At 45.5% G+C, this 20778-nt stretch overlaps 2 protein-coding genes and 1 long non-coding RNA gene across 11 annotated transcripts in view; 2 read left to right on the forward strand and 1 right to left on the reverse strand.

Annotated features, from left to right (window-relative positions):
• The window catches only part of rhobtb3 (Rho related BTB domain containing 3), a 294119-nt gene extending 291784 nt beyond the window's left edge, over nucleotides 1-2335 (forward strand). For all 4 annotated transcript variants that reach the window (XM_072516320.1, XM_072516318.1, XM_072516319.1 and 1 more), the window contains one exon: nucleotides 1260-2335. In XM_072516320.1, coding sequence (XP_072372421.1) covers nucleotide 1260 — 1 coding nt within the window. In that variant the 3' untranslated portion in view covers nucleotides 1261-2335. The remainder of the gene's footprint in view (nucleotides 1-1259) is intronic.
• On the reverse strand, nucleotides 1223-17636 carry glrx (glutaredoxin (thioltransferase)). Its single transcript, XM_072516321.1, has 3 exons — nucleotides 17430-17636; nucleotides 2651-2767; nucleotides 1223-1402 (listed from the first exon to the last, which is right to left on the reverse strand). Exons 1-2 carry the CDS (start codon nucleotides 17634-17636, stop codon nucleotides 2657-2659), a joined length of 318 nt encoding a protein of 105 aa, XP_072372422.1. The 3' UTR covers nucleotides 1223-1402; nucleotides 2651-2656.
• LOC140429396 (uncharacterized) lies at nucleotides 16639-20429 on the forward strand. 6 transcript variants are annotated; one of them, XR_011949079.1, is made up of 5 exons: nucleotides 16645-16785; nucleotides 17654-17764; nucleotides 17865-17962; nucleotides 18137-18269; nucleotides 20053-20429. It is a non-coding gene; the product is annotated as an uncharacterized lncRNA (long non-coding RNA). The 6 variants fall into 6 exon arrangements; XR_011949076.1 differs by lacking the exon at nucleotides 17865-17962 and having other exon boundaries at nucleotides 16639-16712; XR_011949077.1 differs by lacking the exon at nucleotides 17865-17962 and having other exon boundaries at nucleotides 16646-16785.
• Nucleotides 20430-20778: the final 349 nt, after the last annotated feature.

The following is a 20778-nucleotide window of genomic DNA, read 5'->3' on the forward strand; positions in this document are numbered from 1 at the left end:
TAGAACAACGGCCCAAATTCAATACACCTTTGCATTAAAAATGCATTTCCTGTAATTACAACATTTTCCTGTTTTTAAAAAAAATAATTGAGTTATGGAGCTCAGAACTGAGGACCGAGCTTACTGCTGGTTAGAGACAGTAGAACCTTATTATTGTGGGCGGGGCAGTGGCTAGCACTGCTGCCTCACAGCTCCAGGGACCCGGGTTCAATTCCAGCCAATGGGTGACTATCTGTGTGGAGGTTGTTTGAGGGTCTCCATGTATTAACCTCCATGTATTAACCCCCATTTACATGCTCAATGAAGATCCCCTCAAACAGAATGATAATGGAACCACGTGCAACAATACTTACCGTGACTCGGGGCAGCACTGTGGTGCAGTGGTTAGCACTGCTGCCTCACGGTGCCGAGGACCGGGGTTCGATCGTGGCTCCGGGTCACTGTCCATGTGGAGTTTGCACATTCTCCCAGTGTTTGCATGGGTCTCACCCCCAGTGTAGGTGGATTGGCTATGCTAAATTACCCCTTAATTGCGAAAAAGAAGAATTGGGTATTCTAAATTTTTTTTTTTTTTTTTAAACCGTGACTTAATGTCAAAGAGAGAGTTCCTATTTCATAGAATTTACAGTGCAGAAGGAGGCCATTCGGCCCATCGAGTCTGCACCGGCTCTTGGAAAGAGCACCCTACCCAAGGTAAACACCTCCACCCTATCCCCATAACCCAGTAACCCCACCCAATACGAAGGGCAATTTTGGACACGAAGGGCAATTTATCACGGCCAATCCACCTAACCTGCACACCTTTGGACTGTGGGAGGAAACCGGAGCACCCGGAGGAAACCCACGCACACACGGGGAGGATGTGCAGACTCCGCACAGACAGTGACCCAAGCCGGAATCGAACCTGGGACCCTGGAGCTGTGAAGCAATTGTGCTATCCACAATGCTACCGTGCTGCCCACATTTGATTCAACAGTGACGTCATTGCAAATTTAAAAGAAGTTGTTGCTTAATCACAGCTTCAACAAAAACAGGAATTTTTAAAACAAAGTCCAAATGGCAGAAGTGAAGAGTCAAGCATTTATTTGAAATGATATTTTTCTTGAAAATCCCTCTCCAGTAATGTTAATATCCAACAGTAGGGAACTGAAAATCTTTAATTTACCCACCCAGACAGGACTCAGAATTTGTTTGTTAAAAGAAGGCTCCAGTGGCAAAAGTATTATTAATTTTAATCTTTTTATTACATTTATATGCAGAGGAAGAACAAGCATTTGTGGAAAATCACAGATGGCCCTCGAGTTCCTACTTGCAGGAGCTGACTGAATACAGACATCACATTCACTCCGGGAGATCGCGTTGTATTCTCATGTAACTGTCTGTTTAACCAGGCCTTGGATACCTATTGAGGGTAAAGATGGACATTTAGAAAACCTTGTGCTACGTCGAGAGAGAAAAAAAAGGATCAAAAGAAAGCTGCAAACTCAACGAACACAAGCTTAAAGAAACTCCTGAATTCACATTCACCACAATATTCTGCTCATTCTATTGGCATGCAGTTTTTATGACAAAACCTAACCGCCTCTTGGATTAAGTTCTGGAACACCTTTCCTTTCTTTCATCAACACAGATAGCTTGTCTGTCAATAGTGAATGTATGATTCTGTCCATAAAAATGTAAAGAATGGTACCTTATCCATCTTGCTGGTAGATCTTAGCTCATCATCCACACACACACTACTCACACATTTTTAAGTTGGATACGTAATGCACCCACAACAGGTGGGCCGAGTACGGACCTCCAGTTACCCCATATTTAAAATGACAATGTTGGTGGCTTGCCTTTTTGAATAATAGATTAAGATTCTAACTAAGACATCATTTAGAATTAAGGAATATCTACAAGTGTTTTACAAAAGTTTACCTGGCTGGGTAAATTTTTCAGTTTGTCATGTATAAATTAATTAATAACCAAAACACTCATATCTTCTCCAAGTGATATTAATCAGCTAGTCATGTGAAGCCATTGTTGGACGATGCAAACCCCAATTCTACTATTTATATATAATTGACATTAAGCAATACAAATATTGGAAATATACAGATGTCACAGAAGACACAAAATGCAGCTTAATCTCGTCAGACATAGGGACTACAAACATGTTAAAAACGGGTCTACAAACATGTTAAAACTACAACAGAGGCATTACAGCCGAGACATTAACTCATCTCTATGGAAATGTGACCGATCTGAGGTTTATTTTCAGCATTTGCAAATTCCAGCAAGTTTTGTCTTTTATCTTTGTAGATAGTTAATAAATTAACAGAATGAGTAAGGAGTGACTTTTCTATATGGGGTGGTCATAAAAAATACCAATGTTTAGGAGGAAATTATTTAAACCACGCAAATGGCAAAGGGATTTTTCTTTTGTTGCCAGGTTTGCTCGAGGCAGAACAACAAATAATAACCAAGCACAATTTTCTGGTTTGTACGTCTAGGGTTTTGTTTTGAAAAAGTGGCTATATATTAGAGTAAAATCCTGTGTGTCTGTTCATGAACAGGCACCAGAACTCTGTGCCACATGCAACAGATACCACCTAGAGGTTGGATATTATACTGAATACTCTATTCCAGTGTCAGCTCATCTTACCTGGGATTATATGGCACCAATGGCACTCAGCTTGCCTTTCAGCAATCCTTCCTTTTCCAGCTGCTGAACATCTGAACCACCTCCAACACATTCAGTCCCAATGAACACACGAGGCACCTACAAGAGTCAGTATTACTTTTAATCAAAAAGGACTGCAGACAATTAATAAGGACCCTCGGCCCTTTAGATTCATAAGTAAGCAAGAATCTTGCTCAGAATAGTAGGGTTTCTATCACAGTCAAAAAAGTAGAGATCGCAATGATTGACCCAGATAACAGCCATGCGAAGGTGTTCGAATAGATGGGACATGTAAGCCTCTTCAAGAATATACCAAGTAGGGTAGAGATGAAGGGGACTAGTAGACAGTGTATTTTGACTTCCAAAAGGCATTTATTTGATAAGGTGCCACAGATGATTCATGGTATTGGGACAATATAGTGTCTTGGATAGAGGATTTCTTAATAGGAAATAGTCAAGAAAGGCACAACTTCAGGTTGGCAAAATGTAATGAGTGGAGTGCCACAGGGGCCACAACTATTGACAATTTATATTAATGATGATACAAAGGAGGTAGGGAAGCAAGTTGAGGAGCATACCAAGTCTGAAAAGGGATACAGATAGGTTAAGTGAGGGGGCACAAATTTGGCATATGGAGTATAAACGTGGGAAAATAAGAGTTGTCCATTTTGACAGGAATATTATTTAAATGGAGAGAGAGCACGAGCAAACCTTCTGAATGCTACAATACAGAGGGATCTGGGGTCCTGGTCAATGAATCAGCGTGTTAGCATGCAGACACAGCAAATGGAATGTCGGTCTTTATTGCAAGGAGAATGGAATATCATAGGAAGTGTTGCTGCACTGTAGGGAGCATTGGCGAGACCACACCTAGATCTTATTTAAAAGGAGGAATTTATTTACATGCGTTCACAATATTTACAACAATTGAGATACAGGTAAATCAATATGTATGGATTGTTGATATTTGGTTGGATGGAAGGGGGGGGGGTAAGAATTTGCTTGACGGTTGACACCCCAACCAGAGAGACCGAGCCATCATGTATCTATAGGAAAGAAAGCCAAATCTTTTTTGTCGTACAGGGAAATAATTAGATAATTGCCATAAATGACCGTACATTTTTATAATGGGAGAGCAAGGAGGACCAGTACTAAGAGCTGTACTTGCAATTATCTTGGAGCATAAAAAAGTGAATGAGAGAATCAGATATTTGATACTATATTATGAATATAGAATATCTGCCAAGGAGAACTTTTAACTTGAACAAAATTTTTTCGAGCTGGTTCGCATATTCGGGGGATGGAGTATTGAATTTCACACATCTAAGCCATGGTGTCCTGTTGAATTGTTTTTAGATTTTGTTAACGATCGCCGTAGAAACCAAAGTTACTAGCTGAAAGAATGACATGGCAGATTTCACATTTTAAGAACGTTTGCTGTAATAAATGACCTTAATAGTTTTGTAGGCAACTTACTTTAACCTACAGAAAGTGACACTCTCCTTTTAAGCTCATCTCCCATTCATGGAAATACAAAACAGTCCAGTTACCCCTAGCTTCCAATGGGTCCTGTATTCCAGTTTCATGGAGAGGCTTTCCTCATTTGTTTTTTTTGTAGAATTTCTTAAATCCACAACCAGCAGTAAAGCCTGTTCTGATGATTAGTCTTCTCCCTGGCCAAACTAGAACTAATCTCCCAGAATCCATAGAAGGCAGTGTCACTTCATCTAGAGACCATCTTCCTCCTGTATCCAGCTGCAGCAGTCTTTTCTTTCTGCTATCGAAGCCTGTCACCGATCACAAAAATGGCTACCTCTGTTCTCGGCTATCCATGAAAACATTAATCTGACATCAAACTAGAAATGCTAATTAGCGACCCTCGATCTCAACTCCCTTTTCATCCTAGAAGCAAAATGGACAATTAATAGAACAATTGCTTATAACCTGATACCACCACCACCTTTCTGGGACGTCGAGAGCCTGAGTCGACTCATGGCAAACTCAGACTGCTTCCATTGCCCCCAAGTGCCTTCCTCTCAGTAAAGAAAACCCCGGTCTTTCTTTGACCTTTAACAATCAAACCACCCAGGCTTCTTGTCAGACATGACTGCAGAACAGGTCACATAACACCTTTAATTTACCCTAAATGTAAAGATATCATTCCAAAACACAATAATCTTGCGAACCTCAATTGCAACAATTGACCAGACATCAATTTCTGGTAGATTGTGAATGGCAGAATTCAAAAGAAACATTGTCAAATAAAGATGGCAATTGATTGAAATTAAAATAAGGAGGGCATTTTGTAAAAAAAATGTTAGTCTACAATTTAAGGTCTTGAAAGTGACTAAATAATGGTCAAGTAATGTCAAAGTGCTGGTGCTGCAGAAATTCATGTTTCTTCAAAAGAGAATAGGATGGATTTTTGATTTGTCATTCACATGCATCAGAGGCAGTTCAGAGAAGGTTCCCATGCTGATTTCTAGGATTAAGAGCTTGTCTTATGAGGAAAGGTTAAGCCTATACTTCCCAAGTTTAGAAGAGATGATCTTATTGAAGCATACAAAATTCTGAGTGGACATGACAGGATTTTCTTTGACATAGAATTTACAGTGCAGAAGGAGGCCATTCGGCCCATCGAGTCTGCACCAGCTCTTGGAAAGAGCACCCTACCCAAGAAGCTGAGAGGATGCATCTACTCATTGGGGAAATCTAAACTTGTGAGGCAGTTTCAAAATAAAGTGATTCCTACTAAAGACAAGACGAGGAGGAATTTCTTCTCCCAGAGGGCTGTTGAGAATTTTTTAACTACAGAGAGCACTGGAAGCTGGGTCATTGAATAAGCTGAGTTGGACAGATTCTTGGTTGACAAGGGAGTCGAGGATTATGGGAACAAGCAGGAAAGTGGAGTTAAGACAACAATCAGATCTGCCATGATTTGTTGAATGGCAGAGCAAGCATGAGGAGCTAAATGGGCTACTCTTATTTCTTATTCTCATGTTCCACAGATCATTTGGCAGTGCCCCTAGATTGCAAGGTAGCTCAAGTAGTTCCTATTTAGATCAAAGCCAGTAAAGTAGAGGCATTTCATTCAAGCATGCATCATTCAAAAGCTGTTTCGAAAGAATCCAAAAAAGTAACTATTTGAAACATCCAGCTTGGCTTCCAGACAAGAAGCTTGTTTTACAGAATTGGCACAGTAGCTAGCACTGATGCTTCACAGCGGCAGGGACCCGGGTTCAGTTTCCAGCTTGGGTCATTGCCTGTGCGAAGTCTGCATGTTCTCCATGTGTCTGCGTGGGTTTCCTCCCACCAGTCGTGATTGTTAGGTGAATTGGACATTCTGAATTCTCCCTCAGTGTACCCAAACAGGTGGCGGAATGTGGCAACTAGGGGATTTTACAGTAACTTCATTGCAGTGTAGTGCAAGCTTACTTGTGACAATAATAAAGATTACTATTCGTTTGTTTTCTTGAGTACATCATTAGGCTACTGGAGGGAAAGTTTTTAAACAACAAAAGCATTCTTAAGCAAAGTTTGACACCAAGCCATTCAGACGAAATTAGGACAGGTGAGATCATAGTCGAAAGGAGCATCTTAAAGAGGAGGAAAAGAGAAGCAGAGAAGGATTAGGGAGGGAATATAGAGGAGCTCAGGGCCATGGAAGCTAAAGGCACCGTTACCAGTGCTGCAGTGAATAAAATCAGGAATGGTCAAGGGTAAAGAGGCCATGGGAAGATTTGAAAACACAAATGAGACTGAATCAAGAGAAGTCAGTGAGCACAGGCAGGACGAGTCAGTGGGACTGGGTGTAAGTTAGACATGGACAGCAAGAGGGTACACCATGGGAAGCCATCAAATCCCAGTGCAGAAGGAGGCCAATTAGCCCATGAAGCTTGTACCAACCCTCCGAAATAGCACTCCACCTTGGCCCACTCATTCCCCCACCCTAACCCTGCTTATTGATGATGGCTAATCCACCTAACCTGCACATCTTTAGACACAAAGGGGCAATTTATCATAGCCAATCCACCGAACATGTAGATCTTTGGACTGTGGGAGGAAACCTGTGGTGCATCCGGAAGAAACCCACGCAGACAGGGTGAACGTGCAAACTCCAAACAGTCGCCTAATGCAGGAATCAAACCTGGGTCCCTGGTGCTGTGAGGCAGCAGTACTAACCACTGCCTCCCACCAGGTGTTGAAATAGTCAGCCCAGATGTAAAGGATGGGGGTTTCAGCAGATGTACAGGTGAGGCAGGGAGATAATAATCAGGTGAAAACTGATGGTCTTAGTGATGCACGATCAATGACCACTAAAGCGAGGTTGTAGTCCAACTGAAGGCTTTAATAAGCTAGATATTTCCCCCAGCAGCTCAGGTACAGAATGAAGGCTGCTGGGGCGGCACGGGCTCTTATACCCCGCCTAGCAGGGTGGAGCTACCATACAGCTTGATCAATAGGAAGCATACAATATCTCCCAATGGTGTTCCAGCATTATCAGGTACCGTAATACCTCTACACAGACTACCACATTTACCCGCTGTTAAAAATGAGTCTGGCGGGGGTGGTGGCCTGATACTACAAACATGGCAACGTGGTAGAATTAGTTATGGAGGTACCGTAATACCTCTGTACAGCGTTTTGTAACTATTTACAATTCTATTAATTATTTATGATATAAATTTACAATTTAAACTGAAGCAATCAGTCGATCGGGGGCCCTGGTCCTCCGCTTGTGATCGTCGGAGCTTCGGTGGCGACTCCGGGAGCGTGGCTTCGATCTTTGTGGCAGCTTCGACACCTTTGGACGGCGCTGGTGGGGAAAACGGTTGACCTGGGAAGGGAGCGTCTGCGGGGTGAGTCAGTGGCTGGGAGGGCCTATACGGGGCCGGTGGAAGGACCGATCCTCCTGCAAGGTGCCCTGGTGGAGGGGAGGGTGGGACTGGTGGCTGGGGTGTGCGTGGGGCTCTGGCGGGCGCCAGGTCTCGTAGGGAGACCGTATCTTGTCGGCCTTCGGGGTACGCCACGTAGGCGTACTGGGGGTTAGCGTGGAGAAGATGGACCCTCTCAACCAACGGGTCCGACTTGTGCGCCCGCACGTGTTTTCGGAGCAGGATGGGTCCGGGAGCTGCCAGCCAGGTCAGGAGCGAGGTCCCAGAGGAGGACTTCCTGGGGAAGACAAAGACGTTCGTGAGGTGTCTGGTTGGTTGTGGTACAAAGCAGTGACCGGATGGACTGGAGGGCATCCGGGAGGACTTCCTGCCAGCGGGAGACCGGGAGATTCCTGGACCGTAGGGCCAGTAGGACGGTCTTCCAGACCGTTCCATTCTCCCTCTCTACCTGTCCGTTACCCCGGGGGTTGTAACTGGTCATCCTGCTCGAGGCGATGCCCTTGCTGAGCAGGAATTGACGCAGTTCGTCGCTCAGAGGAGGACCCCCTATCACTGTATGTAAGCGGGGAACCCGAACAGTGCAAAGATGCTATGGAGGGCCTTGATGACGATGGTTGTGGTCATGTCGGGGCAGGGGATGGCGAATGGAAACCGGGAGTACTCGTCAATCGCGTTCAGGAAGTACGTGTTGCAGTCGATGGAGGGGAGGGGGGCCTTTGAAGTCCATGCTGAGGCGTTCAAAGTGACGGGAAGCCTTTATCAGGTACGCTTTCTCTGGACGGTAGAAGTGCGGTTTGCACTCCGCGCGGATTTGGCAGTCCCTGGTGACTGTCCTGACCTCCTCGATGGAGTAGGGCAGTTTGCGGGTCTTGATGAAGTGGAAAAAGCGAGTGACCCCCGGGTGGCAGAGGTCCTCGTGGAGGGCTCGGAGGCGGTCCACTTGTGCGGTGGCACATGTGCCGCGGGACAGGGCGTCAGGAGGCTGGTTTAGCTTCCCGGGATGACATAAGATCTCGTAGTTGTAGGTAGAGAGTTCAATCCTCCACCGCAAGATCTTATAGTTTTTTATCTTGCCCCGCTGTGCATTATCGAACATGAAAGCAACCGACCGTTGGTCAGTGAGGAGAGTGAATCTCCTGCCGGTCAGGTAATGCCTCCAATGTTGCACAGCTTCTACTATGGCCTGGGCCTCCTTTTCGACTGAGGCGTGGTGGATTTCGGAAGCATGGAGGGTACGTGAGAAGAAGGCCACGGGCCTGCCCGCTTGGTTGAGGGTGGCCACCAGAGCTACGTCAGACGCGTCGCTCTCGACCTGGAAGGGGAGGGACTCGTCGATGGCGTGCATCGTGGCCGTTTTGATGCGGCTGAAGGCCTGGCGGGCCTCTATCGACAGGGGAAAAGCTGTGGATTGGATCAGGGGACGGGCCTTGTCCGCATAGTTGGGGACCCACTGGGCGTAGTAACTGAAAAACCCTAGGCCGCACTTCAGGGCCTTGGAGCAGTGAGGGAGGGGGAACTCCATAAGGGGCCTATAACTCCATTTCGCACACCGTAGCAAAGGATGGCTAGGCGGTTGGTGCTAAACACGCATTTATCCTTGTATGTAAGGTTAAGGATCTTTGCGGTCTAGAGGAATTTTCGGAGGTTGGTGTCATGGACCTGCTGGTCATGGCCGCAGATGGTGACATTATCGAGATACAGGAATGTTGCCCGTAAACCGTACCGGTCAACCATTCGGTCCATCTCGCGCTGGAAGACCGAGACCCCATTGGTGACACCGAAGGGAACCCTTAAGAAGGGATAGAGCCGCCCATCTGCCTCGAAAGCAGTGTATTTGCTGTCACAAGTGCGGATGGAGAGCTGGTGGTAGGCGGACTTAAGATCCACCGTGGAGAAGACCTTGTAATTCACGATCCTGTTTACCAGGTCGGATATGCAGGGGAGACTACTCACTACTTGAGCTCTCCAGGGACTGTTGCTAGCTTCAATGACTCCTTCCCTCAGTAGCCTTTGGACCTCTGATCTAATAAAGATCCGATCCTGGGCACTGTACCGTCTGCTCCTGGTGGCGACGGGTTTCCAATCCGGGGTGAGGTTCGCAAACAGGGAAGGCGGATCGACCTGGAGGGTCACGAGGCCGCAGACAGTGAGGGGGGGTATAGGGCCACCGAATTTGAAAGTTAGACTTTGGAGATTACTCTGGAAGTCTAAACCTAGGAGTGTGGCCGCACAGAGGTGGGGGAAGGACGTAGAGCGGGTCATTTTTAAACTCCCTTCCCTGGACTGTGAGGTTTGCTACACAAAACCCCTTTATCTCTACTGAGTGGGAACCGGAGGCCAGGGAGATTTTTTGATTAACGGGGTGGACAAGGAGAGAATAGCGCCTTACCGTGTCCCGGAGTCTATTAAGCAGGACGTCTCATGCCCGTTGATAAGTACAGTCGTTGTAGCAGTTGAGTGTTCGAGGCCGGGACTGATCCAGAGTCACCGAGGCTAATCGCAGCAGTTGAGTGTTCTCTAGGGGCGGTGTGTGGTCAGCCAAGCTGGTGTCCTGGGGGTCCATTCAAGATAGCGGTGCCCATGGGTCGCACATGGCTGGGGGTGCACAAAATGGCAGCGCCCATCCATCCAACGTGGCATCCGCGGGATACGATGGCGGCGCCCGGGGACCGCACGTGGCCCTGGAGTAGGAAGATGGTGGCGCCCGCTGGCCGCATGGGGACTGTGGAGAGGTTTGTGGTGGCAGTCCAGATTCGTCGCTGGAGACCACGGCAACCGCACGGGCCTGGCATACCACCATGAAATGGCCCTTTTTGCCGCATCCCTTGCAGGTAGATGCATGGGCCGGGCAGCACTGGTGGGGGTGCTTGGCCTGCCCGTAAAGGTAGCAGTGGGGCCCCCGGGGTTGCCAGACCACCTTGCAGCACAAGCTTGTGGGGGGATGGGGGGGGGGGGGGGGAATGTCTCGGGGTCGGCTGCGGAGGGGTTCCACGCTGCTCAGGGGGCTGCCGCGCGGTCGGGAACGCAAGCGGGGGCGTTTCTGGAGGCCATGTCCAGGGAGCCGGCAAGGGCCGGTGCCTCCTTGAGGCCTAGGGTGTCTTTTTCCAGCAATCGCTGGCGGATCTGGGAGGACAGCGTACCTGCCACGAAAGCGTCCCGGATCAAGAGTTGTGTGTGGTCGCTTGACAAAACCTGCGGGCAGCTGCAGTTTCTCCCCAACACCAGGAGTGCACGGTAGAATTCTTCCAGCGATTCCCCAGGGATTTGTTGCCTCATTGCTAGCAGATGTCGGGCGTAGACCTGGTTTACTGGGCAGATATAATGTCCTTTTAGCAGCTCTATTGCCGCATCGAAATCTTCCGTGTCCTCGATGTGGGTATAAATTTCCGGGCTCACCCTCGAGTGCAGGACTTGAATTTTCTGCTCTCCTGTGGGTGTGTTTTCGGCCGTTCCGAGATATCCTTTAAAACAAGCCAGTGCTTGAAGATTGCTGCTGAGTTCGCCGCGTGGGGGCTGAGTTGCAGACACTCTGGCTTGATTCAGAGCTCCATTATTTTAAATCTAGTTTATTAAATTGATGCACGATCAATGACCACTAAAGCGAGGTTGTAGTCCAACTGAAGGCTTTAATAAGCTAGACGTTTCCCCCAGCAGCTCAGGTACAGAATGAAGGCTGCTAGAGTGGCATGGGCTCTTATACCCCGCCTAGCAGGGCCCATAGAGCTTGACCAATAGGAAGCATACAATATCTACCAATGGTGTTCCAGCATTACCAGGTACCGTAATACCTCTACACAGACTACCACACTTAGTAACAATGCAGATGTTCACCTTGGGAACAATATTGCAAACAATCTGGTTCAGCCTCAGATAGTGATCAGAAAAAGGGATCGGGTTTGTGGCAGAGACTTCAGGATTTGGTTAAGTAACATAGCATCTGGTGGTACGAGTGATTGGTTCTAGTTCCACAACAACAAAAAATCAATTAACAGGTGTGGACAAGCCTGAAATAGGCGTTTAATGCAGACTCCAAGAGGCACCCGGGCCAGTTTTGACTGGGAAATAGATTGCATTTTATGCAAGTGGATTCCTGGGTTTGATTGTCCAAGAGGATCAGAGGAACAGGTTTGTCCTTATTGACCCAGGTGTTTAGGTGCTCCTAGAATATTACAATATTGTTCAAGGAGGGAACAGCCAGCAGTTGTCTCATTATAGTGCAGCCATTGTGATTGTAATAATAATCATCTTTATTGTCACAAGTAGGCTTACATTAAGACTGCAATGAAGTTACTGTGAAAATCCCCCAGTCGCCACATTCCAGCACCTGTTCAGGTACACAGAGGGAGAATTCAGAATGTCCAAATTACCTAACAGCACACCTTTCGGTACTTGTGGGAGGAACCGGACACCCGGAGGAAACCCACACAGACACAGGGAGAGCGTGCAGACTCTGCACAGACAGTGACCCAAGCCGGGAATCGAACCTGGGACCCTGGTACTGTGAAGCCACAGTGCTAACCACTGTGCTACCGTGCTGCCCACATATGCAAATAGTTTGGTAGAACAGCTCGTATTTTCATGTCCATTATTTTTGTTCAATTGAGTGACAGGAGGCATGGGTCTCATCAGTAGAATCCACTATTTAAATTCTCTGCATTTAAAAAGAAATTCATTTACGGGATGTGGGTATCGCTGGTTAGGACAGCATTTATTGCCCATTCCTAGTTGACGTTCAGAAGGTGGTGATGAGTTGCCTCTTGAACCGGTGCAGTCGCCGAGGTGTAGGTACACCCACTGTGCTGTTAGGGAGGGAGTTTCTGGATGTTGCCCCAGCGACAGTGAAGGAACAGCGATATATTTTCATGTCAGGGTGGGGAATGACCTGGAAGGGAATGTATCTTGTAGATCCTACATACTGCTGCCAGTTAGTCGGTGGTGGAGGGAGTGAATGTTCGTGGAAGGAATAATAATCAAACGGAGTGCTTTGTCCTGGATGGTGTTGAGCTGAGCGTTGTTGGAGCTGCACTTATCCAGGCAAGTGGAGAGTATTGCATTACACTCCTAACTTGTGCCTTGTAGATGGTGGACAGGCTTTTTTTTTTTGGGGGGGGGGGGGGGGGGGGGTGTCCAGGAGGTGCACTACTCACCGTAGGACTCGTAGCCTTTAATCTGCTCTGTTAGCTACAGTATTAATATGGCTAGTCCAGTTCAGTTTCTGATTAATGGTAACCCCCAGGATTTGATTATGGGAGATTCAGGATGGTAATGCCATTGAATGTCAAGGGGCAATGGTTAGATCCTCTCTTGTTGGAGATGGCCATTGCCTGGCACTTGTGTGGCACGAATGTAACTTGCCACTTGTCAGCCCAAGCCTGGATATTGTCCAGGCCTTGCTGCATTTGGACATGGACTGCTTCATTATCTGAGGAGTTATGAATGGTGCCGAACATGATGCAGTCTTGTGCAGAAATCGGCAAACATCTCCACTTCTGACCTTATGGTGGAAGGGAGGTCATTGATGAAGCAGCTGAAGATGGTTGGGCCGAGGACACTACCCTGAGGAACTCCTGCAGTTATGTCCTGGAACGGAGCTGATTGACCTCCATCCACCATAATCATCTTCCTTTGTGCCAGGTATGACTAACCAGCAGAGAGTTGGAGCATTTGCAATGGGGCCACCAATTAGCCCCACTGACCAAGTTTACCTCCAACATGGAGATTGATTACAGTCTGTAAATTAATCTAGCTGGTCAATCTCACAATTGGTTACTTTCCTGCACTTCCATTTAGAATAGGCTACAACAAGCAAAAGTGGCAATTCAGAAACAACTGGCCATTCTCAGAATAATTCCTGATACTCTGCTGCTGATGCTTGGTTTTGTCTGCCATAAATTAAACATTTTCACAAGCTGTTATGCACTTGTTTTTTTCTAAATGCACTTATCTTGAGAAACAGAGCTCTAAGATGAAAAAAATGTGCTTATGACAGATGCCAGGTGGACAATATAACCAAGAACTTGATGGAATAGAGAGGGTTCCGAGGGGAATTGAAATAAACAAAGAGTATGAAAAGAAACGGGCAGCTAGTGTAAATGTCTTATATAGGCATATACATAAAGTAGTAGGGCCAATTAGGGACCAAAAAGGAGATTTATGCATGAAAGCTGAAGTATTACACAAATACTTTGCACAGTAGAAAATGCTGGACAGATGATGACAGATAAATCAGACATGAGAAGAGTTTAAAATTGATGAGGATATATTGGGTAAGCTGCCTATACTTAAAGTTGATAAGCGACCAGAAGCAAGATGAAATGCATCCAAACATAGCGAGGAAGGAAAGAAAGGTAATTGCAGAGACACTGGTCATAATTTTCCAGTCTTTCTTAGACTGAGAGGTGGTAACATACTGGAGAAATAACTGTTGTTCCCTTGTTTAGAAAGGATGTAAAGACAAGTCCAGCAAGTCAAGTTAATCTCAGTGGTGTATCTAGGAACAATAATTTGCAGATTAATTAAAGAAAGCCTGCACAGATGATCCTATTTAATTAATTGCTGGAATTTTTGATGTGGTAACATAGGGTTGATTTGGGTAATGCTGTAGATGTGATGCACATGACTTCCAAAAGACATTTGGTAAAGTGCTGCGCAATAGACTTGAACTCATGGAATAAATGGGGCAGTAGCAACACGCATATGGAATTGGCTGAATAGTAGGAAACAATAGTGGTTAATGCAAATTTAACAGATTGGAGGATTGTTTGTAATGGAGTTCTGCAGGGATCAGTGTTAGGATCCTGCGCTCTTCCTGATATATATTAATGCCCTATACATAGGTGTAAAAGAGAAGTTTCAAAATTTGCTGACAATGCAGTATTGTGAACTGTGAGGAGAAGTGTAGATATTCAAAAGGATTGAGACAATAGATGAAATGGGCAGGCAAAATTTGCTGCAGAAAATGAGAGGTGATTCATTTTGGTAAGAACGTGGACAGACAATATAAAATAAAGGCTAAAAATCTAAAGGGATACAGTAGCAGAGGCACTTGGCTATATGTGCACATAAATCATTGAAGGCGAGAAGACAGAGGAGAGCAGTATTTGGGGTTTATAATAGAGGCAGATAATACAAAAGTATGTTCATATTAAACTTGGATAGAATACTTGTTCAGCTTCAACTGGAGCATTACATTCAATTCTGGGCACCACATTTTAGGAAGGACATGAAGGCATTGGAGAAAGTTCACAAAAGATTCACAAGAATGGTTCCAGGGTCAGGAACTACAGTTCTATAGATACGAGGTTATCCTTCTAGAGAAGAAGGCTGAGAAGACATTTGATAGTTGTGCTCAAAAGTGAGTGGTTGGACAGAGAAGATAGGGAAACACCGGTCCCATTTGTGGAACAATCACAAAGAAAAGGGCACAGATGTCAGGTCATTTGCAAAAGCATCAATGGACCACGAGGTAAAACCTTTTCACACACAGTGGTTAAGATGAGAATTCATTACCCGAGTTTGGTGGAGGCAGGTTCAATCGAGGCATTCAAGAGGGAAATGTTATAGCCGATAGGAATGTGCAGGGCTATGGGAGAGGCACTAAGTGAGAGAGCTAACATGGAAAGGACAGGCTAAAAAATAGTTTCCTTTTGTTTTTACAGCACAATGTCAATGAACACGTCATATTAATAAAACAAATGTTTGCCAGTGCAACGTTTAAAACGCTTTGAAAAGGTCCCAGTCAACCAATGGCATGTCCTATTCCAATTAGCAAAAGCAGCAACTTGTTTAGCTAAATTAGAGAATGCACCCAAAGCCAATTATTTGCACCATGGTAGGTGTCCGTTATAATTTCTTTAAACTTTCAAGCAGCAGCAGTATGAAAATTAGTTGAAATAGTGATCATTTATTGCCTTCCACCAGTTTTTAAAGCGAGGTTAACAGCAGACCAGGAAGGTATGGATTGACTTGCAGATCATGTACTCCAAAGTGGAGCTGAGAACGGCACAGCGGCTAGCACTGCTGCCTCATAGCGCCCGAGACCCGGGTTGATTTCCGGCCTTGTGTGACGTTTACAAATTCGCCCCGTCTATTTGGGTTTCCTTCCACAGCCCAAAAATGTGCAGGTTAGGTGGGATTCTGGGGCTGTGGGGATAGGGTGGGAAGTGGGCCTGGGTAGGATGTTCTTTCAGAGGGTTGGTGCAGGCAGACTCAAATGGGCCGAGTGGCCTCCTTCTGCACCGTAGGGATTCTAGAAATTTCTATGAAACTAAGGTTGGCTAGTGCTCACCTAGTTTGTGGGCTACTAATCAAGTGAAAATAGGTAAAATAGATCCAGTTTGATAAATGCACACTTAACTCTGTGCTCTACCACGCAGGAATATACTTGGGAACACCTGCATTTCGAGAAGTGTCTTTCTGGGAGGTTAATGCTGGTGATAATAAGGAGTCTTACAACACCAGGTTAAAGTCCAACAGGTTTATTGAAGGCGTTGTGCCCCGAACACAGCGATTCCAAATAAACCTATTGGACTTTAACCTGGTGTTGCAAGACTTCTTACTATGCCCACCCCAGTCCAATGCCTTCGTCTCCACATCAATACTGGTGATGGAAGGGCAATTTCATAAAATTGGTTCCAGTGTAAAAGCTAGATCAGCTGTCCTGCAACATAGAAGTCAAATACATAAATATATAGATGACTATTACATGCACAGATTAAGAATGGCCTGTGATCAGTAAGCCAGTTCTTCAAGTGCATTCTGTTACAGTTTCATGTTTTACTCAGCACGCTTTTAAGGATAACTCTGAAATGTAGCAACAGTTGAAAAGATGAGATAGTTTAGTATCACACAGCACTTCAGAAGTACTTCACTGTGTAGCGCTTTACGGGGCCCTGAAAGACAGTAGACAGTCCTCCTTTCTGAGCAAGTGCCACAATGTTGCTGTGCTAAAGACCAAATATTACTCCACGTTGACGGAGCACTTATTAATTCACAAAATGGGCCGCCAGTTTGCAGCAAATACAATGCCGAAAAGGAAGAGTTTCCGGGGATTGGTGAAGCTTGCAAACGGGTTGACGTCACTTCCAGCACGGGACTGACACGTTGTGGGAGGAGAGAAGAGAAAACTTTAACAAAAAAACAAGGGAAAGGTAGAATGTCTGCAGATTGGGCTAGTTGCTGTCAGTGTGAGAGACAGTGATACAAAGAGGAACAATGTGCAGAGTTGAGTGTAACGCTGGGCTGGGTCACTGGTTATACTGAAACCACACACTGGTGCTGCATTGATTCCCTGTGCACGGCCCTCGCCATTTATAAAGCAAGAGACAGGAAATCCCTTGCAACCTTCAGCATTGGGTATGTGCGGAATCGGAGTAACGTCGATCAGAAAAAATCTCCCAACATGGCCATTAGATGTGCAAAAAAACCTTCCCCCTTCCCCATTACATCATAAGCAGCAGGAAATCGAATCACCAGGAACGTAATAGGCATATTTAGTTCGGGGTGGCTGAACCGGATAGTCTTCCTTATCCCCAATGAAGCACCGTTACCATTAGAGTAAATGCGCTTTGTAAACGGTTTTTCGGAAAAGACGTTCTGAAGATAAAATTCTCGCCCTCTAATAAAGCTGGACAGAGTGGGGGCGGTAGGGTGGTGTCTCAGCCTCCTCCGGGATAATCTCACTCCCCCATCGATTTAAATTCACTTCAAATGGAAATGGATTTACACTGGAAAATGATCATATGGCACTTGCAAAAAAAGCACTAAAGTCCCCCCACAGCATTTTATAATTTCGATTAAATAAGTAAATGAGATAGTTCCCCAGATTCACACCAGTAGAGCCAATGTCCCTCCCTAAATAAACTCACTGTTCTGGCTCCGGTTTTTTTTTGGAAGTAATCTTGGACATTCTTCATGTCGGAATGGCCGGTAATATCGTAGATCTGCAGGCAGTCTTGTTTGAAATCGTAGCTCTTAAGCACATCTTGCGCTGATATACAGAAAGGACAAGTCCCTTTAATGAAAAGGACCACTTTATCAGGTTTTATTTTGCTGTCCACATAATCCTGTGCCATTCTCTTTCGTTTTCCAGTCACCTCAATGAGTCAGCACTGAACACCAGCGGCTCTTCTTGCTCCTTTATAACAACTGGGAGGAGTTTGACGTTAACTGCTTTAATTGAAATCATTTGGCATAACCACAGGTAACACAAAGTGAATTTTCTTTTCGCAGTTTCTTTTATTTGTTTTCCAATTATAATTACCGTGACAAAAACAAAATGAAAATAGGTTTTTGTTCTATAGGTGTTTCCCATTGTGGGAGAGTCCAGGACCAGAGGGCAGAATCTCAGAGAAAGGGGTCGTCCATTTAAAACAGATTAGGAGGAACTTCTCTCAAGGGGGTAATGGATCTGGCATTGCCCATAGACACTGGGTCATAATAACAATCTTTATGAGAGTCACAAGTAGGCTTACATTAACACTGCAATGAAGTTACTGTGAAAATCTCCTAGTACACGGAGGGAGAATTCGGAATGTCCAATTCACCTAACATGCACGTCTTTTGGGACCTGTAGGAGGAAACCGGAGTTCCCGGAGGAAGCCCATGCAGTCACGAGGAGAACATGCAGACTCCGCAGACAGTGACCCAAGCCTGGAATCAAACTCGGATCCCTGGCGCTGTGAAGCAACAATGCCAACCACTGTTAAGTATGTTCTAGGCTGAAATAGACAGATTTTTAGTTAGTAAGGGAATCAAGGGTTATGGGGATAAGGTGGGAAAGGGGAGTTGAGGATAATATCAGATCAGTCATGATCTCCTGAATGGCAGAGCAGACTCAATGGGCCAAATGGTGTACTTCTACATATTATGGTCTTATTTTGTGGTGCAATCAACTTTCCTTACAGAAAAAAAATAATAATAATCTTTATCAGTGTCACAAGTAAGCTTACATTAATACTGCAATGAAGTTACTGTGAAAAGCCCCTAGTCGCCACATTCCGGTGCCTGTTCGGGTACACAGAGGGAGAATTCAGAATGTCCAAATGACCTAATAGCACGTCATTTGGGACTTGTGGGAGCAAACCGGAGCACCCAGAGGAAACCCACGCAGTCATGGGGAGAACATGCAGACTCTGCACAGAATTCCCAAGCCAGGAATCGAACCTGGGACACTGGCGCTGTGAAGCCATAGTGCTAACCACTGTGCTACCGTGCTGCCCACATCATATGTGGTAAGAAAAGAAATAAGGTGACTGGTAGTTCAATGGAAGAGATAGTTAGGAGCGACGTTAACGCATTGGGTAGAATTTTATGTTCTGGAGAAAAAGGGCATTTACTGCTGGACGGCGTGGTGGGAAATTGTGCAGGATTTCACGCTCGGAAGCTCATTTAATTATGCATCAGCAAATAGTTCTCTGGGTCACATGGCAGGGCGGGCACTCATGAATGAAAATGAAAATCACTTATTGGCACAAGTAGGCTTCAAATGAAGTTACTGTGAAAAGCCCCTAGTCACCACATTCCGACGTCTGTTTGGGGAGGCTGGTACAGGAATTGAACCATGCTGCTGGCCTGCCTTGGTCTGCTTTAAAAGCCAACTATTTAGCCCAGTGTGCTAAACCAGCCCCAGGTTAATTTCCTCTGGGTGCCCTGCTGTTAACTAATGGGCTGGAAGGTCAGGGCACCATATTTAAATGCCACATGAACACACACATTACTCTCAGCAGCCCAGCTGTGTGCAGGAAACGTCTTGTAATGGCACCACCAAAGAAAAAAGCTGCTCCTATGTTCAGCAATGACTCCTTGAGGTCCTCATCCATGAGAGATCACCAACAATGGGATGTACGTTGCCTGGGTATAGCTCCAGGAGACCCAGCAATCTCATCTCGCTGGCCTGGGAGGCGATTGCAAGGGAGATCCGCCTTCACTCGTGAAACCCCATCCAGTCCAGGAAGAGGATGAGATCCCATCTGCTACACCAGGGTAAATCTTCCTCCAATCTCATAATGGCATCATGCACTCAAAGGGTTACACCGCACAGGGATCTCACAGAGTATTAGTTGGGGAGACATTAACACTGATTGTCCCACGGACATTTTATTACCAGCAGCTCATCTATCATGCTGCACAAACTCCATCCTCAGTCCTTACTGGGGAGGGCTCAGCACATGCAGCAGTCACACATACTTCCCAAATGCTCCTCAATCTCTTCTCATCACACTCCATTCCATTTATCTTCATGCAGGTCATGCTCACCACAACCGTAGGGTCATATCCCTGATGGGAGGTGGGATGGCAGACATCCAGAAGCTGTCACACTTTGAGGAGGATGCCACTGAGCTGGCAGGCAAAGATTGCTCCTGTGGGAAATGCAAGATTGCACTCTCCCAACAAGCCAGTGTGGATGATCACATCCTGATAATCACAGAGCATCACATGCAATGGTGCTTTCTATCTGCTCATTAACTAAATTTATCTTCCATCTTATAGGTACCAGCAGGCCAGACTTACTACCAGAGGTACTATCAACCCCAGCTCCAAGTCTGGAGGATGCATCAGGTGAAGAAATGTCAGTGCATTTATTTGCAACCTCCACCAATGCAGATGAACACATGTGGGTCATGGATCTAGCAGACACATCCATTATAGTCAAAAGATATTGATTCCCACTTTTTGTTTTAGGAAGCAGTCCTACACAATCAATTAGGACCCTTGTAAAAGGTTCCTCAAATGCTGGAATGGGTATTAAGGGTGCGGGTTTTAGCACTGCTTGAGGTTTCCCTATCACTTGACATGTGTGACATGATTGACAAAATTTAACTACATCTCTATGTAGTCCAGGCCAATAAAAATGTTTTTGGATTTTAGCTCGAGTTTTCCTTACGCCCAAATGTCCTCCCACTAATACCTCATATGTACTACTTGCAACACCTCCTTTCTATACCCTACCGGCAATACTACTTGATGAACTTCTGCCCACTTTTCATCCACCTGCATATGTAAAAGTCTCCATTTTCTCATCAATACATCACTTTTACGGTAATAACACTCTGGTATACACTCAGATTCCTCTTTGGTGTATGCTTTCTGATACATCCGGTATATTTCTACAGCTTTCTGTTGTAACTCTGCCAATTTTCCTGAACTAAAAATAACCGCCTCATCCTCCACCTGTTTTTTTTCAACCATCTGATCAAAAATAGTTTCTGATAATGG

The sequence above is a fragment of the Scyliorhinus torazame genome, chromosome 9 (assembly GCF_047496885.1).
Source record: "Scyliorhinus torazame isolate Kashiwa2021f chromosome 9, sScyTor2.1, whole genome shotgun sequence".
In the NCBI taxonomy this organism is placed as follows: Eukaryota; Metazoa; Chordata; class Chondrichthyes; order Carcharhiniformes; family Scyliorhinidae; genus Scyliorhinus; species Scyliorhinus torazame.

Excerpts from the sequence above, each read along its gene's own strand:
- glrx (XM_072516321.1), bottom strand. The coding sequence starts at position 17,636 with ATGGCACAGGATTATGTGGACAGCAAAATAAAACCTGATAAAGTGGTC. Across the intron at positions 2,768-17,429 it reads AAAAAACCGGAGCCAGAACA|GTGCCTCGTGTGTTCATTGG; the intron begins GTGAGTTTATTT and ends TGACTCTTGTAG.